Source organism: Ammodytes marinus (genome assembly GCF_949987685.1).
Source record: "Ammodytes marinus genome assembly, chromosome: 15".
NCBI lineage: Eukaryota > Metazoa > Chordata > Actinopteri > Uranoscopiformes > Ammodytidae > Ammodytes > Ammodytes marinus.
In genome coordinates, this window is record NC_137219.1 from 9,588,137 (window position 1) to 9,605,521 (window position 17,385).

At 42.1% G+C, this 17,385-nt stretch overlaps 1 protein-coding gene across 2 annotated transcripts in view; it reads right to left on the bottom strand.

Moving 5' to 3' along the window:
- Positions 1-17,385, bottom strand: part of pcnt (pericentrin) — a 37,282-nt gene that overhangs the window by 19,088 nt on the left and 809 nt on the right. Inside the window, exons 2-33 of one of the 2 annotated variants that reach the window (XM_080042608.1) lie at positions 16,928-16,957; positions 14,510-14,686; positions 13,977-14,111; positions 13,036-13,185; positions 12,029-12,885; positions 11,526-11,885; positions 10,682-11,063; positions 10,045-10,461; positions 9,748-9,945; positions 9,295-9,390; positions 9,087-9,206; positions 8,571-8,748; positions 8,274-8,353; positions 7,805-8,102; positions 7,454-7,554; positions 7,222-7,333; positions 6,683-6,809; positions 6,398-6,517; positions 6,229-6,301; positions 5,904-6,008; positions 5,674-5,785; positions 5,473-5,513; positions 5,249-5,383; positions 4,933-5,146; positions 4,654-4,804; positions 3,871-4,297; positions 3,561-3,725; positions 3,358-3,429; positions 3,025-3,129; positions 2,523-2,675; positions 1,772-1,918; positions 426-586 (exon numbers count right to left, since the gene is read on the bottom strand). In XM_080042608.1, coding sequence (XP_079898734.1) covers positions 426-586; positions 1,772-1,918; positions 2,523-2,675; positions 3,025-3,129; positions 3,358-3,429; positions 3,561-3,725; positions 3,871-4,297; positions 4,654-4,804; positions 4,933-5,146; positions 5,249-5,383; positions 5,473-5,513; positions 5,674-5,785; positions 5,904-6,008; positions 6,229-6,301; positions 6,398-6,517; positions 6,683-6,809; positions 7,222-7,333; positions 7,454-7,554; positions 7,805-8,102; positions 8,274-8,353; positions 8,571-8,748; positions 9,087-9,206; positions 9,295-9,390; positions 9,748-9,945; positions 10,045-10,461; positions 10,682-11,063; positions 11,526-11,885; positions 12,029-12,885; positions 13,036-13,185; positions 13,977-14,111; positions 14,510-14,686; positions 16,928-16,957 — 5,999 coding nt within the window. The remainder of the gene's footprint in view (positions 1-425; positions 587-1,771; positions 1,919-2,522; positions 2,676-3,024; positions 3,130-3,357; positions 3,430-3,560; positions 3,726-3,870; positions 4,298-4,653; positions 4,805-4,932; positions 5,147-5,248; positions 5,384-5,472; positions 5,514-5,673; positions 5,786-5,903; positions 6,009-6,228; positions 6,302-6,397; positions 6,518-6,682; positions 6,810-7,221; positions 7,334-7,453; positions 7,555-7,804; positions 8,103-8,273; positions 8,354-8,570; positions 8,749-9,086; positions 9,207-9,294; positions 9,391-9,747; positions 9,946-10,044; positions 10,462-10,681; positions 11,064-11,525; positions 11,886-12,028; positions 12,886-13,035; positions 13,186-13,976; positions 14,112-14,509; positions 14,687-16,927; positions 16,958-17,385) is intronic. The other variant, XM_080042609.1, reaches the window with a different exon arrangement.

A 17,385-nucleotide genomic window follows, 5' to 3' on the forward strand; every position in this document is an offset into this window, starting at 1 on the left:
TTAATTTAAGTTAAAAGAGAAACAAGAATACAACTTCTCGGCTACAATAAACAGTAAAATAAAAATTTACATCTTAAGGCCTTTGCACACCAGGCGCGTATTATTCATGCGATTAATTTGCACGTTATTGATAATTACAGAACGTATACAGAGTCAATACAAGCTTCCACATCAGCGCCGTAATTTCGCTTTGCTAATTTGCGTCTTTTATTTTTTCAAACTCAGTTCGATTTTTCTAGGACGTCGCTTCTGATAGTGAGACTGAACAAAATTCACATTCCAAAATATTCGCTTTTTTGTGCCTTTTATTCGCATCGCGCCCGGTGTGCAACTGCCTTAAGCCCTGAAGTCACTAGCAGTAGCAAAACTTTGCTGCCACTTACTTGCGTCATAAATGTCAGTGGTAAAAGTAAAACAGCACTAACCTCTCTTCTTTGGCAGTCTGTAAGTCATCAGTGAGCATATTCAGATGGTTTCCTCCTTCCTGACCCTCTCGCTCCCTTCGTTGGAGAAGTGTGTCCAAAGTTTCCATCTCTGCACGTTTCCCTTCTAACTCTCCCTGCAGACAGCCGACCTCCGCCCGCAGCTAGGAAAACAAACAAAGACAGCTGTTAATTCTGCCAACACCAACCAATCAACTGCCCCTCTCCCACCTGTGCAGAGACTTGTTTTAAAAACTATCCATGTGTGTCACTCATGAGGCGGAACAGATTGGTGCCAAATTATGGCACATAATACATTCAATACATCCACTTTAATACTGACTGTAATCATCAGGTGTCCTTGGAAAAAGTAATGCGATTATATCCCAAGTCAGAGTTGGATTGTGGCAAGCAAAATTCTGAATTCACTACTTCAATCTCTCAGAAGAACCTAAAATTTAGAGTTTTCTTCCAGTATTTTTTCTTACCTTTCTTTTGTCGACCCGTTCATTCTTTCCCTCTCCTTTCAGCCCGTCTTCCCTCCCTTTCTCCTTATCAAACACGTCTCATCCAGCCACCTGCCTCAACCAAACAATGCCGTTTCCCTGACAACAGCACCCTCCCCAACCCCTCTTAAGCTCCTATTTGCTAACCTCACGGGGGTGTGAGTGTGTCTTAATATTTCACTATCAAAAGCTGGGCAGGGGCCATGGTAACAAAGCTGTACATACGTGAGGAAGATTTAAACTCCTTGTACCAACAACATTTATAATTGATTTTTAGAATAAATATGAGTAGAAGAAGAATTGTATGGCACTGGAAAAATTCCCTTTTATCCTTGAAATGAGTCTCCGACTCATGTAGTCAAAACACAGTTTTAGTAAACAGAATTTTAAGCTTTAGGGGGTAAAACAACTAACTTGTTAGTAAAAAATCTAATTGATCATCAAAATACAGTTTTTTCCTGGGCAATTAAACAATCGATTCAACTACTCGTCAAGGTTCCACAGCGTGCTTCAACTGAGAGTGCATGACAACACAGCGCACCAAAACGTAAACACACCAGATTAGAGTGGCAATTCATTTATATAATAATCCCTTAACACGATGTAATCCTATGCAAGGAAAATAGGAAAATCTAGTTCATGGATGCTGCGCCCTAGCAATATTACCCTCTCACTTTTTATTCCCATACCTTCTATTTTCTACTGGCCTTCAGTTTCTAAGTAATTCAAATTGATATTGTATAACAGTATATTGATTACTGTTGCAAGTTTTTACTTTGCACCAAGAACATAATGTAAAACCTGTAAAAACCCTTGCAGATGGAGTGTGTGCGTCTCTATTACCTGAGCCACCACGGCATCCAGCTGCTGCAGTTGGGCTGTGAGCTGGCTCATTTTGCCTGTGTAGCTCCGCTCCTTCTCCTCCTGTTCAGATGTGAAGCTCCGCCTTTGTTTCTCAAGCTCCGCCTGCTTCTGCTCTTCAAACTCAGTCTTCAAAAAAATTAAATTAATTAGAGAACATAAATAAAAAGAGTCAGAGCACCATTTTGAAAAGCTGCAGTATAGTGTATGTTGATGTGTTCTTCAGCTTGGACATTTCAGATGCTCAAATGCCAAATGTCTGCAGAAAAAAAAAGTAGCCTTCAGCCTTAAAATCAGAGGATTTAAAGCTTAAGATCCATCCCATTTAGCCACTGTTCAGATAGCAGCAACATAAACACATGCACAGCCCAGCAGATTCAGGGAACAGAGAGACAGACAAAAAACACTGGAAGATATATGGTGGTGGGATTATGTGGGAACTGGGTTTTAATAAAGCTCCAGTGGGACAGAGTCCAAGAGGAAGGTCTATCCCTAGGAATGAAGTGGTGCAGTTTAGGAGCTTAGGAGAGGGCAATGCCATAATACACACCCACACAATAATCCCAAACTATTACATTATGATGTTTTAAAACAGATAAATGCACAACTTAAAATATAAATGGGACAAATCATAATTTTTTTTTTTTTTTCATTAAAATTAATGATTATGCAGACAACATGGCTGCCTCTAGATGGATGCCCACCCATCTCTCCTCAGCATCTCTTTATTTACCTTAAGTTGATTGATCCTGTCCTGCAGTCTCTCCTCTGTTTGGACTTTTAGGAGCTCCACCTCTTCTAGGAAGGACTGGCGCTGCCTTGATGACTCCTCTTCAAGCTCCCTGCGACCAGCCTCCAATTCCCGCGCAGAGGCACCCCTCAATTCCTACAACACCAACAAACGTCATGTATTTGGTTTAAAAACCATGACGTGCAGTTGGCCAAATGCTCAGTGACTGAGTGAGTGCCTCTCAGAAAGAAAATCCAAATAAATACTGTGCCTCTATGCACAAATCGACCATTATAAAAAAAGGGATGAACAATAACTCTGTGTAATCCCCTCTCTAATGGGCAGTAAGAGCCACAGAGACAAGAGTTCAAATGAAAGTGAAAACCATTAAAAACAACTCGGCAGGCAGTGCAATGACGGTTGATTCACCCTTTAAAAAGGACTGAGATTCTTACACACAAACAGATGTTATGCTCACTCATGACAGACAGACACATACACAAACCTGTAGCTGGAGTCGGTGCTGTTCCATGAGTTGCTCTTTCTCGGCAATAAAGGTTTGCGAGAGCTCCTCAAGAGCGGTGCTATGCTGGTGCTCTAGTTCTAACACCTGAGAAAACGCACAGGAAGCAAAGGCATATAGAATCTTAATTACCACTGTTTTGACTGTTTTTTTTTAATACATGCTGAATGTAAAGACTTAGAATTTTAGCCTCTGATAATTTAAAATAAAAATCCCAGGAAAAAAAAAATCTATACTTTACCTTCATCTCATAAGATGCTCTCAGATTGCAACAACATAACAAAATAAGTAATGTATGGATGAATGTGTAAGTACCTGCTTCTTAAGGGTCTCCAGAGCTCTGCAATGTTCAGAATCTAAGGCCTCCTTTTGAGCAGTCAGCTCAGTCTGTAAGAAAAAAGAAAATGGCTTCTACTGTCAACGTTTCTCCGATGACCTGTGTTTTTCTCATTGACAGAATGGTAATTAGGCAAACATCTGGTAGAATTCCATTGATCAGGTCTACGTTTCTTTCTCACCTTGTGTAAGTGGCTGAGCTCAGCTGCCATGGCACTAAACTGCTCTATGTGCACTTGAGCCAGATCTTTCCTCAGTTCCTCCTTCACGGACAGCTGCTCCGCGGTCTGGCGCTCCATTATCTTACGATGCTTCTCTTCAAGCAGTACCATTTCATCACGCAGCGTCTGAGATTAAAAAGACGTTTAAGAAGTACTTACAAACTGAGAATCCCCCAAATAACTGCAGTATTGTTTTTTTTAATTTTTTTTTTAACAAAAACACTGTTAACATGAAGCTTGCCATTATGCTTTACATATTGTATGTCCTTACTTGCACTTCAGTCAGGTACGTGGCCTCCAAAGTGTCCATATTACCCAGCAGCCTCTTTTCCAGTTCATCCTTCTCCTCCTGGTGTTTGCGAGTTAACCCGACTTCTAAAGCCTCCAGCCGAGCCTGGTTGGTGTCCTGAAACGCAGCCTCAAGACTTTCAAGGTCCGTCTTTCGTTTGGAGTCGAGGGCTGCTTCCAAGGCAACAAGCTCAGCTCTGTGTTTGGATTCAAGCTCCGCGGCCAGAGCAGCAAGCTGATCTCTGTGACTGGCACCGAGTGAATCCAGTTGTGCTTTGTGTTGGACAGTGAGTGCATCCATATCTTGAGAGTGTTTGTGCAGTAGTGTTACTTTATCATGTTGCAGATCAGTTTGATGTTTGTTATTTTGGGCCAAACTCTGCTCCAATGCTGTTTTTTCTACTTGGAACCTAAACACAGCAAATGTAAAACCCCCGCAAGCGATTAAAAACAGAACAGACAGAAAAAGCACTTTTCTTTTTTAAATAGTAGATGTGTCTTTGTTATGATATAAAGAGAAACACCAGTCTACAGTGACTTTGAAGCTGCAATTGTGGCATTTATAACAATTTTTCATAAATTTTAAAGTGGCTGTGAATTTGTAATGTTTATCATTAACTAATACAGCTGAAGCAGTCAGTCGAGCAACAGACAAATGAATCTACAATAGATTTAAATCAGGCAGGCACCAGGGTATATCCCCTAACTAACAATTGACCTCCAGCTTCAATCAAAACTTGAGGGTCTTGACTGCCATAGAGCTCACCTCTCTTGGGCTTGGCGTAGCCGCTCCTCACCCTGCTCCTGGAGGAGAGCAGTAAGTTCCTTGATTTCTGTCGACATGCAGCTCTTTGCCTTCTGCAGATCGCCATCATACTGGGCCGACAGTCTCTGCCGCACTATAAGCACCTGTGGGCCTTTAAGACAAACATCAGGTTACGATCTGAATGACAGCTTAAATGCATATCATTTATAAAGCTTGATCTGACTAGAAGCAACAATGAAATGACATACTGCAGAGTTTGTTAAAAAAAAATTATCTTACTCTCATCATTGTCCAGTGCAGCCTGTAGAGACTTTAGCTTCTCCATCTCCTCGTGCAGTGCTTTTTCAAGGTCTGACCTCAGAGAAGAGAGCTCGGCTTCATGCTTCTCTTGGAGCTTTTCTTTCATATTCTTCATCTCGTCCAGCACACGCACTCTCTCCTGTTTCAGGCCTTCATCGATGTGAATGAGCGTCTCAGTGAACTCCTGCTTCAACTGTAGGAGTTGGTGGGAACATGGTTTGATATCCCATTTTGTATCATAAATCTCTGTTTGTATAATTATGCAATAAGCAAGCTTGTTTATGTGCGTGCATACCTTTTGTGTGTTCCTTTGGATTTCTGCATCATGCTGTTCACTCAAATCAGCGAGTCTGTTCTCCAGGGTGTGGATGATGGTAATTCTTGTGTGCAGCTCCTCAGTGTGACACCACATCCTCTGGTCAACCTCCACCTAATTTAAATTAGAATAATCCCATATTGTACGGCCCATAAACTCAGCATGTAATTTGTAGTTTAGATTATCTGATTAATTCTTCTCACCTCAACCTGCCTCTTTGCCTCCAAACGCACTTTGGTAAGTTCTGTGACATAAATAGAGTTATTCAACTTTTAAAAATACTTATGGCATATGTTTGTATTTAATAATATATATATGTTTGTATATATATATGTTTGTATATATATATATATATATATATATATATATATATATATATATATATATATATATATAAAATGTACCTTTTAGGTGATGGTCAGAAAGTTTGGCTCTGAGTTGCTCAAGCTCCAGTGCATGACGAGTCTTCATCTCCTGCAGCTCTTCATAGTAGTGGTCAGTGAGGTCTAAGCGCACCTAATGTACAAGCAATAATATAAAAAACAGTCAACAACAGCCACTAACCCAACCCATAGAGTACTCTCTGATATTATTTTGTTTGTGGGAATGTAGCATTGAAATTTGAAGGACTGACCTGTTCAAGTTCTTCCTTGAAGTTGTTAGCCATAGAGGAGTGTAGATTGGAAATATCCATTGTGTGTTCCTCCTCCAGCTGAATGCGCAAACTCTCAAACATATCCTGGATGGGACATAACATGATGATTAAGATACTTTTGCTATCAATATCACAAAACTAATGCAGTTGAAATGTGAGGAATAATTAACTTGAGAGATAGATAATCCTTCAAAAATTATGTTTGAAATGTTCCTATGTCAAAGTTGCTTTAGATCACATGTATGTCATGACAGCAGGTCTTCCATAAGAACAATTGATTTCTTGACATAGTATGTGTACAAACCTTATCGGGATCCATTCTGAGGCTTGTAACAGAAAGATTATGTTCTTTTTCATCTTCAGCTTGAGATATAAAACTGAAAACAGAGAACAAAAGGAACAGATATTTAAAAAATTGCATCCATGTTTATAGTGCATGTACCTGGATCTTAGATAATGACCTACTAGCCTACCTGCCATCTGTGGTTTTTATCAAAGATTCCTCCAAGGCACCTTCCACCAGCCTCAGCTGGAGCAAAGCAATTTCCTCTCTGTAGCTCTCCTCGGATGCACGCAACCGCTGCTCAAAGTATCTAAAGGAAGATGAAGGCAAAGCATGTATAACACAGGGTCAGTGAATAGGTAGGGAGAGGAAAATGAACTTAATAGCACAGAATATCAGCGTTTATACCAACCTTAACATTTTAAACACAGACAAACAATGGAGGTCAAGACTGTGTGTGTGTGTGTGTGTGTACCTCCTCAGGCTTTCCAGCTCAGCCTCATTCTGCTCTTTGATTTCCCGTTTTTGATCATTAAACTCTGTCTTCAGGCGCTCGATGTCATCAACACGAGATGAGCGAGCGAGCAGCTGCTCCTTCAGCTCTGTGAGAAAACGAGGTAGACAACAAAGACAGAAAAAAGATAACAAATAAACAGGAAATACACACTTAACAGAGCACTGTTTTTTCAATTATGACTAACTGTACTGTGTACCTGGGATATTATTCTTTTTTTTTTTTTAAGATATTTTTTGGGCATTTTTATGCTTTATTGATAGTGCAGAGAGACAGAGGTGAAATGGGGCAGAGAGGGGAGTGACATGCAGAGAACGACCGCGGGTGGGAATCGAACCCGGGTCTGCTGCTGGGCCCGGCCCGGGAGGGGGACGCCTTACCAACTGAGCTAAAGGCGCCCCCACCTGGGATATTATTCTGACTGTGATGAAGTAAATGCTGTAGAGTTTAATACAGCCTTGCCAAACAGATGTCAGGCTACTGTAATCAATCAATCTCACCTCCTAACTCTTGCCGACTAGCCCTCATGTTCTCCAGCTGGGTCCACAGCTGACCTACTTCTTGTTCCGACCGCTGTTTTAGCAAATTCTTCTCCTCCTCTAGGCACAAAACCTGGATGACGGGGAGGAAAAACAAAAAACTTACGGCATTGTGGATCATCGAACATTTTGCAAAGCCTATCGTTTTGTGGCATAGAAAAAAAAATGATGTTAATTAATGACTTGAACTCACCTCTTGCTGCAGTTGTCGTTGCTTCTCCTCTAGGTGGAGTGCTTGTTGCTCTTTCTCCAGCAGCACTGCTTTGTGACAAGAAACCAACTCCTCCAGAGCACCTAGGCAGCAAAGCAACAACAATTCATATAAACTAGAACAAGATATACATGGAATAACAAATCGTATGACTCATTTGCTAATGAGTCTGAAATGAACATAATTCATATAAAATGACTGATGACTGTCCATCACCTTATATTGATGCAGAACATACAGATTAAAATGATAACAGTTTTCATTATTAAAATAAAACATTTAGAGGATTGTGCCTGAGTGAGGAGGGGAGGTTGGAAGAAGAAGGTAACTCACGGGCAGCAGCATCTCTGTCGGCCCAGGCTTGTTTCAGCTCTTCCTCTAGTTTGTGGTTCTGCTCCTTACTGGCGTTCTGGACTTCATCCAGCTTGGCACAGGACTCATGCAGCTCTGCCTGGGTGTGGGACAGTGCTGCCTGGGCTTCAGTTAGAGCTTTGTTGGTCTGTGTGAGGGAGGTCCGGGTGCTGGACAGTTCTGTCTGAGTGGCAGTGAGGCTGTTCTGCGTCTCTGACAGAGATGTTTGGAGGTTTGACTGGGCGCTCTCAGCATCCTTATCCCACTGTGACTTAAGAGCCTGAGAAGAAAAAAAGACCAAGATTCATTGGAATTATTTATTTAAAATGTATCACATCTGGTATAACCTAATGGCATAAAAGTAAATAATGCATTGAAATGGCAGTGCAGTGTTTAAATAGCTTCCATTCGCCTTTTAAACATCAGTATAACATTTGTTATAAAGCTTGACCTGTGTATCTTTGGCCTGTTTTTCCTCCATGGCAGCAATCTCCTCAGCAACAGAAGTTTCCCACTGCTGCTTCAACTCACCTGCACCCACAGAAAAAAAGAAAGAAAGAATTCAGCCATATCAAAACAACAAGAATCTGAAGGTTACTGTCATCTTACTCTGTGTCCCGAACTAGCTTCTAAAGAATGAGGGTGACTCATAGTACACATGTTGAGTGCAACTAGGGGCAAAGATGAAAAAAACAAAAAAAAAACAGAAGAAAAAAAAACACTGCCTGGACAACGGAGAAGCACTCACTCATTTCTTGTTGGTGCAGATCACGCAGTCTCTCCAGATGCTCCTGGTTCTGCTGTCTTTCAAGGGAAACCGTTGCCTGGACGTTGGCGAGAGCATACTCCTGCGATACGTTGAGCTGGGACGTGTGGACGGTGGTCAGACTAAGACGCAAGGCTGTGACTTCCCTGTTCTTTTCGGCCTAAAAAGGAAATGAAAATCATATGGTATGATTTGTGTTAGAGCTTTTTCCTGAGGCTAGTATGTGACTACATGTTGGGAGGTGGGGGCATTATTTAGATTCTAAGCATTAATCTGACACGGTTGTCCACCATACCAAATTACAATTGACGTAAAGTAGAATAAGATAACATTCCTAAATCTACTAAGGAGCAGAAATCATTCTAACTGACAAAACGCCTTTGACTGAGTTATGTCAAGGAGGAAAAAAAGCTAAGGAGACAGACAGAAGTGATATTTTGCAGGATGCTGTGGCTGAAGATGATACACTGTGCCTGTGATTGCAGATTTGTAGCATACCTGTGCCTGTTGCAGTTCAGCCTGGTGGGCAGCCTCCATGCTCTCCCTCAGCTGATTAAGCTCTGCAGAGTGTTTGGCGGCCAGCTCTGAAACCGTCCTCTCATGCTCACGCTCAGTCACCTGCAGGAAGACAGAATGGGAGACATGAGACCCTGAAAATAATATAATACAAAATAGCAAATGTATTCAGACTTATCCCTTCTAATACCTGTTTGATCAGGCTGAACTGTCTCTTCTGTTCTTCCTCCATAACGGCCTGCTGCTTCAGCGTTTCTGACTCCAGGTGAGTGTTCAACTCAGCAATCTAGGAATTGATGCAGAAAGACATGATATAAATTACGAGAGCAAAAGGCACTCTCACAAAGCTGAAGGGCCACTAAGCCTGCAAATGTTTAGAGATACTGTATAGAACTATTTAACAAACAAACAAAGACATAGTCAATGTGGGTTAAGCTGAGCACAACACAATGTATAAAGTTACTGCATGTAATACATATATAAATATAGAACACACAAATAAACAACTAAAGAGAAGCAAATGTGGCATGGCACAAGGAGTCCTGGCAGTTTAAATAACAATGTTTATATTAAACTTTTTAACATTTAAACTTACATTAAAATTAAAATGTTATAATAAAGCTATGCAGTTTGTAAATCCCACCTCTTGTTGGTGTTTCTCCATCAGTTGGTTTATCTCATGTTGGTGAGATGTCTTGAGCCTCTCTGTTGCCTCCTCAACATCCACGACCTGCTTCTCTAGGAGAGCCTTCACCTCCTCGTCTCTCTCCCTCCTCTGGTCAAATAGCTCAGTCTCCTTCTCCTGTCTCTCTTCCTCCCATTTCTCCTTTTCCTCTGTAAACTGTAGAAATGATATAGTAAATTAGTTAATGTCTCGATAGTTATTTTGACCAACATAAATAAACTGTTATTACACTATCTATCTATATCTATATCTCACCTCGACATCCTTGGCTTTTAGCATGTTCTCAAACTGTTCGAGCTCCTCTTCTAAGACCTGTTCCATTGTTTTGATCCGTTCGTCCATCTCCTCCTCTTTCCTCCTGTGCGCCTGCCTCTCCTGCGCTGCCTGGGCTTGGGCCTCCTCCAGATTGTCCACATTTTGTCTCAAACAGACGATCTGAGATTCCAGGTCATTTTTCTCAGTTCGAGCACTGTCCAGGCAGCCCTTGCTCATCTCCAGCTCCCCTTGCAATCTCTCCACCTCGGTTTGAACATTCAGAACCTGCGCGCGAGTATCCTCGAGCTGGTTCGCTGCGTCTTCCAGCTCCGTAGTCCTTTGGCTGAGTAAGGCTGCTGTGGTTTCGTACAATGTTTTGATCTCTTCTAGCTCCGACACGAGATGTTCACAATGAGCCTTGATTATAGAAAGAAAGGAAAAATAGTTTGAGCTTTTTGTACATTATACAAATGTTTCTTATCAATGAACTGACTCCGCCTTTTTCTTTGAAGCCTTTTGGCACAAACATTACTGCCGTCTAATTTAATTTAAGTGCCATCCAACTATATTGAGTTTTGTTTATAAAAATAAATAGGCAGAGAGTACCCACACAAACCCACTAATTACACTGGATTACCTGAAGTGCTTGTAGCTGTTTGTCATCTCTGCACTCTGGGATGTGTTCGCCAGAGTTTAAAGCCGGCTCTCCCTCCCGCAGAGGCAGTACGGGCAGCTCCTGCTGTTTCTGATGAGACGGGAGTGCAGCATCTTTCTGTTGCTCCCTCTTAAGCTCCCCTACCAGTTGATCTACCTCGTCTGATGGAGGGGACGCTTCCTTTCCCATCAACATTACTGCATTTTCTTTTTCCCTTTCCTCCATTAAGGCACTGAGTTTGTTCTTCAGGTTGTCTTGTTCGTGGGCCTTCAAGTTCATCTCCTCCTCAACGTGTGTCCTCCTCTCCTTCTCCTCTTCAAGTTCCCAGAGAGCCAGCCTGAGCTCTTCTGTTACTTGAGCCCACCTGGGAATACAAAGATAGTTTATATAGTTGAGCAAACACAGACAGAAACACAAGGTCACTTTTGAGATAATACATCTCGTATATATATATTTTTTTTAAAGAACTAACACTTGATGAGTTTAAATCAATTATACATTAACATGCTTCTTTTTTAATAACGAAAATTCTGGTGGTCTGAAGCTTGTTTGTGAAAAGCAGTGAGCATTTGCGTTAAGAAAAAAGCATTGTGCCTTTCTTAAAGAATGTAATGTTTTTTTGGCTTGGGTGGAGATTATATTCTTATGAAACATTTTCCCCAGGCATACTGCGAGTTAACTAAGCACCAACAAATAACACATACAAAATATGAATCACATAATAACATTGATATAATAAAAAACCTAAGCTAAAAAAAAGATGATGCAAAGAAATGAATAGGGGGAAAAAAACAAATCAACCACATGCCCTAATGAACTTCCTTACCTGCTCCTGGCCTCCTCCAGCTCTTCGGCGCTCTTGATGACTTCGTCCCTCAACACATCCACCTCCCTGTCCTTCAGAGCCAGCTCCTCTCGTAGCTCCCCACACTGCTGGTTCAGCAGCTCTTTCCCCAGGTCCGTCTCCTCAAACTGCTCCGAGGACAGTTTACTGGTCTCCAGATCTCCGGAGGTGGAGTTGTGAAGCCACTGAGACACAGACTCGGGGTTAGAATGGTCCGCCATGGGGAGGCCAGAGGAACTCAGTGGGCCGGAAGCGTTGAGGAGGTTGTCCTTCTCTTCAAGGAAACGGTTTGAAATTGACAACAGAGGTTCATCTCCCAGCACTTCACTGTTGAGCTCAAAGCTGTGAAAAGAGAGATAGAGAGAGAAAGAGAGAAATTAGGGGATTTAACAAGCTGATTTTTGAAAAAAAAAAAAAAAAAAACGTATAATTATTATTTATTTTTTTAAATACTATACATACATAGCAATTAGCATTCATCTAACCTGCAATCTGCTGAGATGTCCAGCTGACTGCAGCGTTCAAAGCTCTCATTGACCAAGGAAGATTGGGAGTGTGCGTGAGGCGCCGAAGACAAGTAGCGCTCCATCAGAATATCTCCGCGCATTGATACATTTGTGCTGTCGTGATCAGGTCCGCTCTCGAGATTGGCCTCGTCTATACTCGTCCTTTCATCGCAGCTAGAAGACCCAACTTTTGCTTGGTTCTGGCGGTTTTTAGAAGCTTTGAGACCCATGACCTCTTCCTCTCTGGACTTGAGTTCCACCTCGCGTTGCTCCAGCAGTTGCCTGACGCTCTCCACCTCCTCCCTGTGCTCCTGCTTCAGCCTCTGCATCTCCTCCGCCTGTCTCCGTCTGTCCTCCTCTAAGCTCTGGAGACGAAGGTTGGAGCTGGCCACCTCCTCGCTGTACCTCCTCTCTGCGTCATCCACTTCCTCCTCAAGCCTTTTCCTCAGCTCCAGCACTTCGTTGTTGAGCTTCTCCTTCTCGGCTTTGTACTGCTGCAGCTCAAGGCACTGGGTCTGGAGGTCTTGCAGCTGTGTCTCCCTTTCTTCCCTGCCTGTCCTCTCAGACTCCAGTAAAGAAAGCACATGTCGGTGTTTCTCCATCTCCTCGGCTAGTTCGGCACATATGCGTTGGCTGTTCTTCCTTTCCTCTTCCAGCTCGGCCCTCAGTGTGTGTAGAACACCGTCTAGGTCAATGTGAGTGTCTGCGCTGAAGCTTTCAACACTTGACTTGGAGCCAGGACCGGCCGTCCCCGATGGCGCCTCTTTTTGATGGATGTCAAATGCATCTTGGGAGCAGTGGCCGTGACTTTTAATGCGCAGGAACTCTACACTGGTCTGTGTGAAAGACAATACAAGAGAATATGCAACTTCAGTCGCTCTGCATATGAATAGTGAAAAGTGTGTGTTTTTTTTATTTTTTTTAAATAGGCCACAATAATCCTGAAGTGCTGCAAAATATTTAGCTTGGGATTCAGTGTGAGTTACCTGCTGGAGCTGTCTCTGTAGTGCCTGGATTTGTCCAGCCAGGGACTGTGCCTCCAACTGTACCTGGTCTCTACTGGCCAGGGCCTCCTGTAGGTTGGAGCTGAGCCTCGCAATGATCTCATTACGCTTCTCCACAGCCTGCTGCAACTGCTGCAAGTGGAACAGAAATATGGGTAAAACATGTTACAGCACAGACAAACACAATTATGAATAGCATTATGTTCCTAAGGTTTGAAATAGATGTATTTCTACTATATTTAATAACAAAATAAACTAATCAAAACTAATTTGAATGGCAAACCAAAAGGCAGAAATAACCAAAGACTACATAGCACACAAACCTCTTGGAGGTTTTTTAACCCCTCACTGAATAACATAATTAGGCTGTATTTTCAGATCAGTTCAGCCATGCAGAAAGGTATACAGTTCCATTCCCCATGGGTTGGTGATGAAGCATACAGTCACAAAACCTCTTAAACCACACACAGAACAATAATATTGAAAGATTTCCGATGTTTTATGGGTAAAAAAAGAAATGAAATACAAGCATGATGACGATACATTATTCCATTGGACCATACAAAACTTGACAACCTGACATGGCATGTGAACAAAAACACTGATTTATAGAATAGTTTCAGAGCTTCCTGTGTGAATTCAGAGCTTAGTTAGGTTATAAATATGCATTCATGACATTACACCCATCCCCCCTTTTGCAAGTTATATTGGGTCATGCCAATGGCCAGTTTAGTCTTTCAGATGCTTCAATAGGCACTATAAAAAAAAAACATCCTACCCTTGAAAAAAAAAGATAATATATAATAATAATATATATATATATAATAATATATATATAATAATATATATATATATATATATATACATACACACACACACATCCTTAGTAAAGCAATTGAGTAGTAACAATTGACTGTATATACCTTGAGCTGCTCTTTTCCAGTGAGTGCAACCAATTCTGTTTCTCCAATATCTTCCACAGGGGATGTGCTTGGCTCCAGGGCGGGGGGCTGATCCTTCTGCCGTAGGTTCTGCTTAACCTCCGATTTCTCGGGTTCCTAAAACATTTTTTATAGCTTTATATTCAAGCGGGTAAACTTTCCCTTTAAAAAAAAAGGCAGCAAGTAATGCCACAGTTAATCCAAGCCATGTTGCTATGACAACTGCCCTACAGGCAACATGATGGTTAGTGACCCATTTTTGTTTAATGTATGTTTACAGAGCATGGGGCACGGACCACTTGTCACAGCGTACAAAGCAAACAATTACTTCAGGTCAGGTAGTGTGACCCGTGAATAACGCTCAGTGATCGTGAGTCATGCAAATAAATAGTAAAATGTTGTTTTAATTAAACAAAAAGTCTTATGGTATATATACACACAATTCAGATTTCATCAGTGTCATCTGTATCTATCATTGATGCATGACTGATGCTCCATGCGATCAGTAGGGTTACCTCATGGTTGGTCTTGTTGTCCCGCCCCGTCTCATTGGCTGAAGAAGGCGCTGGTTCTATGCGACCTCCTTCTGCCGCGCCGTCATTTTGCGCGACATTCGGGCCCTTCCTCTTCTGCGTCTTTTTCGGCGCCCCCGCACCGTTGTTTTTCGCCCGCTTCTGTCGGAAGCTAGCAAGCTGCGCAGGAAGGATAGCGAGAGGTAGACGGACACATAGGTCAGGACCAAGGAGCACCACCACACTATCAGCATGGTAAAGCCCAAGGGTCAAGGCTAACAGAGAACTAGAGTCCAGATTTATCTCCAGTTGAAAAAAAAAGTAATCAAAATGTAATTCTTAAAATCATAACGCAAAGTGTAAACACTGCAAGTTGTTAATAGTGCCCCCCGGCAGAAAGGAATTGGTAGCTCTTATTTTGATGAGTCAGAGTTGTGCAACAAAAAATAGACCAGTGTGAAGCAAGAAGAAATCCCAATCTCACACCCAGAATACACCCATTGCCCTAGAAGGTATCCAAGTTCAAAATGAGGTGATGCTTAATATTCTCAAATCTCCAGACAGCTGAATCAAACCCATGAGAAGTGCAGATTTTTAGTGGCACACATTTGGACAACCTCTCGGCAGACCAGAAACGGCACAGGGCAAGAAAAAAAAAAAAGAACAAATCCATCATCTCAGTCACTTTTCAGCATGTAGGAAAGTCAAAGTCAAGAGACAGGCAAACTGGTTGAATAAAGCTTTTCGGAGCATCACTGAGTCCTCTCTGAAATCCGTGGAAAGACGGAAAGAGAGATAAAAAAAAAAAAACAATAAGAATCCAACCCTGATAAGTTAATTCACAGTTAAAAATATGAACCCCAATCATATTCCGCTGTGACACATCCACCTCAGACAATCCACTCCTCTCTTTATCACAGCCTCTCTCTCTCTGCCTGTCTCTCTTCTTTAAGCAGCTTACATCAGATTACTGCAGTTCACATTGTGACAGGGACCATCATGAAGCCCTCCATCAATAACTGACAAGTCAATCATCCACTTCCTTTCTTGCCGATTGTTAGTTGGACCTGTCAATTCGTCCTTCATCAGGGAAGTTGCTGTGTACTGTCCAGCAGAAGATCCTGCAGTCTGGTAGGCAAAAGCACACACCTACTGTGCCAACAGTTTCATCCTTAAACTCACAGCGCTTCCACAGCGAATGTACAGTGCAGAGGGATCCACAAACTCTGGATAGAAGAGGATGGCTTGTGTCTAGACTAAGGAAGGAGGGTGGAGGCTGGGAGATGCATTGGAGAGGAGGAGACAGAGCTCTGTGTAGTGAGCAGCGTCCTCCGACTGTGTGCATGCTCAATTCATTTGAGATTACATGGCCCTGGGAGAGCTACTTGTTGCTTTGTGTGATCACCAATGAGTCACGTACCTGACAACAATATGTGTGCCAAATGTGGATTCAGATGACATGTTACACGTCTAGTTACAAAACCACACTTGAGATTTGCTTTATACTCCCATTCAGCACCAAAAGATACATTCACCACCGTACAATCTTGCCCCTTTGACTCCTAAAGCCAGGTTACCACTTTGCTTAAAACAATTATTGCATCAACCCCACCACACTTAAATCTCTTCACACCTCTCATCATTCATCTGCTTTCCTACTCTTTATCACTTTAGAGCCTCAACCTTTGTGTCCTTCTCCTTCCATCCCTCATCCTGTTCCCCGACTCCGCCTGCCACAACGCATAAAACATCTCAGAAAAAAAAGACACATTAGCCAGATGAGCTGCGTTTTTGCCCAAGGTCGCTTCCACATTCCTGAGAGTCTGATTGGTGGGCTTGTTGTGGCCACATCATATGTTACTGGAGTCCTGAATGCAGCTATTGTGTTCCCCTCAACAATAGGTCAACACCAAGATGCAATTGGATTTGTTTTGCGTATGTCTTTGTGAATTTGTACACGCTTACGTGCCATACTTTCAGTGTGGCAAATAAATCAGATCTTATTGTTTGCACCACATACTGTAAAGGCAACTGACAGCACTGCATTACCATGGCAACACCATTCATGTGAGATGCAAGTACAATATATTCAACCTTACTAAATCTCATGGGCTCACTGCACCACCTGATGGCCTGCAACCAGCATAACATGGTACGCAAGGTGTGTTGCAATAGTACCCGTTGAAATGAATATATAAACAGATTGTCTTTCTTTAAGTCTTGATGGTTCATATTGAAAGTAATTCCTTTGAGAGCAGTGGGAAAGCTGACAGTAATTATATCATAAAAAAAGCCGGAGGAGAAAGCCCTGATTGCCCACCAAAGAGAAAGAAGAAAAAAACTAAAAATCACAAAGAAATAATGTCCACAAACCCACAACCCATGACAAATGTGTGAGCCAGTAACCAGTTTCTTACTTACCGACTGGCCTCGTGGCATGTTGGAGGATTTCTGTCATAAGGAATACCAGTAGTTCAGTTGTTATTTCCTAAGTGTTATGTATTTTACTAATGCACCATCCCCATCTTTTGAATGAGCTGGAGGTGAACTACACCATCTGAGAAATGTCATTCAAGAAGCTTTCCTTGTGCAGGTGACCTAGTTTCAAATCAAGCATTACCAAAAAATGACCTGGTTCTCAATGAAGGGAAGGTCATCAAACAGGTTTACTGGCCCATTACTAATAAGGCCCATTTAAGTATAAACAGCAGCTTGCTTCTATTATTGCATCTCCACAGTAGCAATTTTCACAGTTGTGAAAACCGAGAAGCTTAAGACCATAGACTTGTCAGCTCTTTTCACTCTCACATACTGTAGATACTAACCGTGTATACAGCTCTGGGTAGCTAATTGGAGCAGTATTAAGACCGGCCAGCATA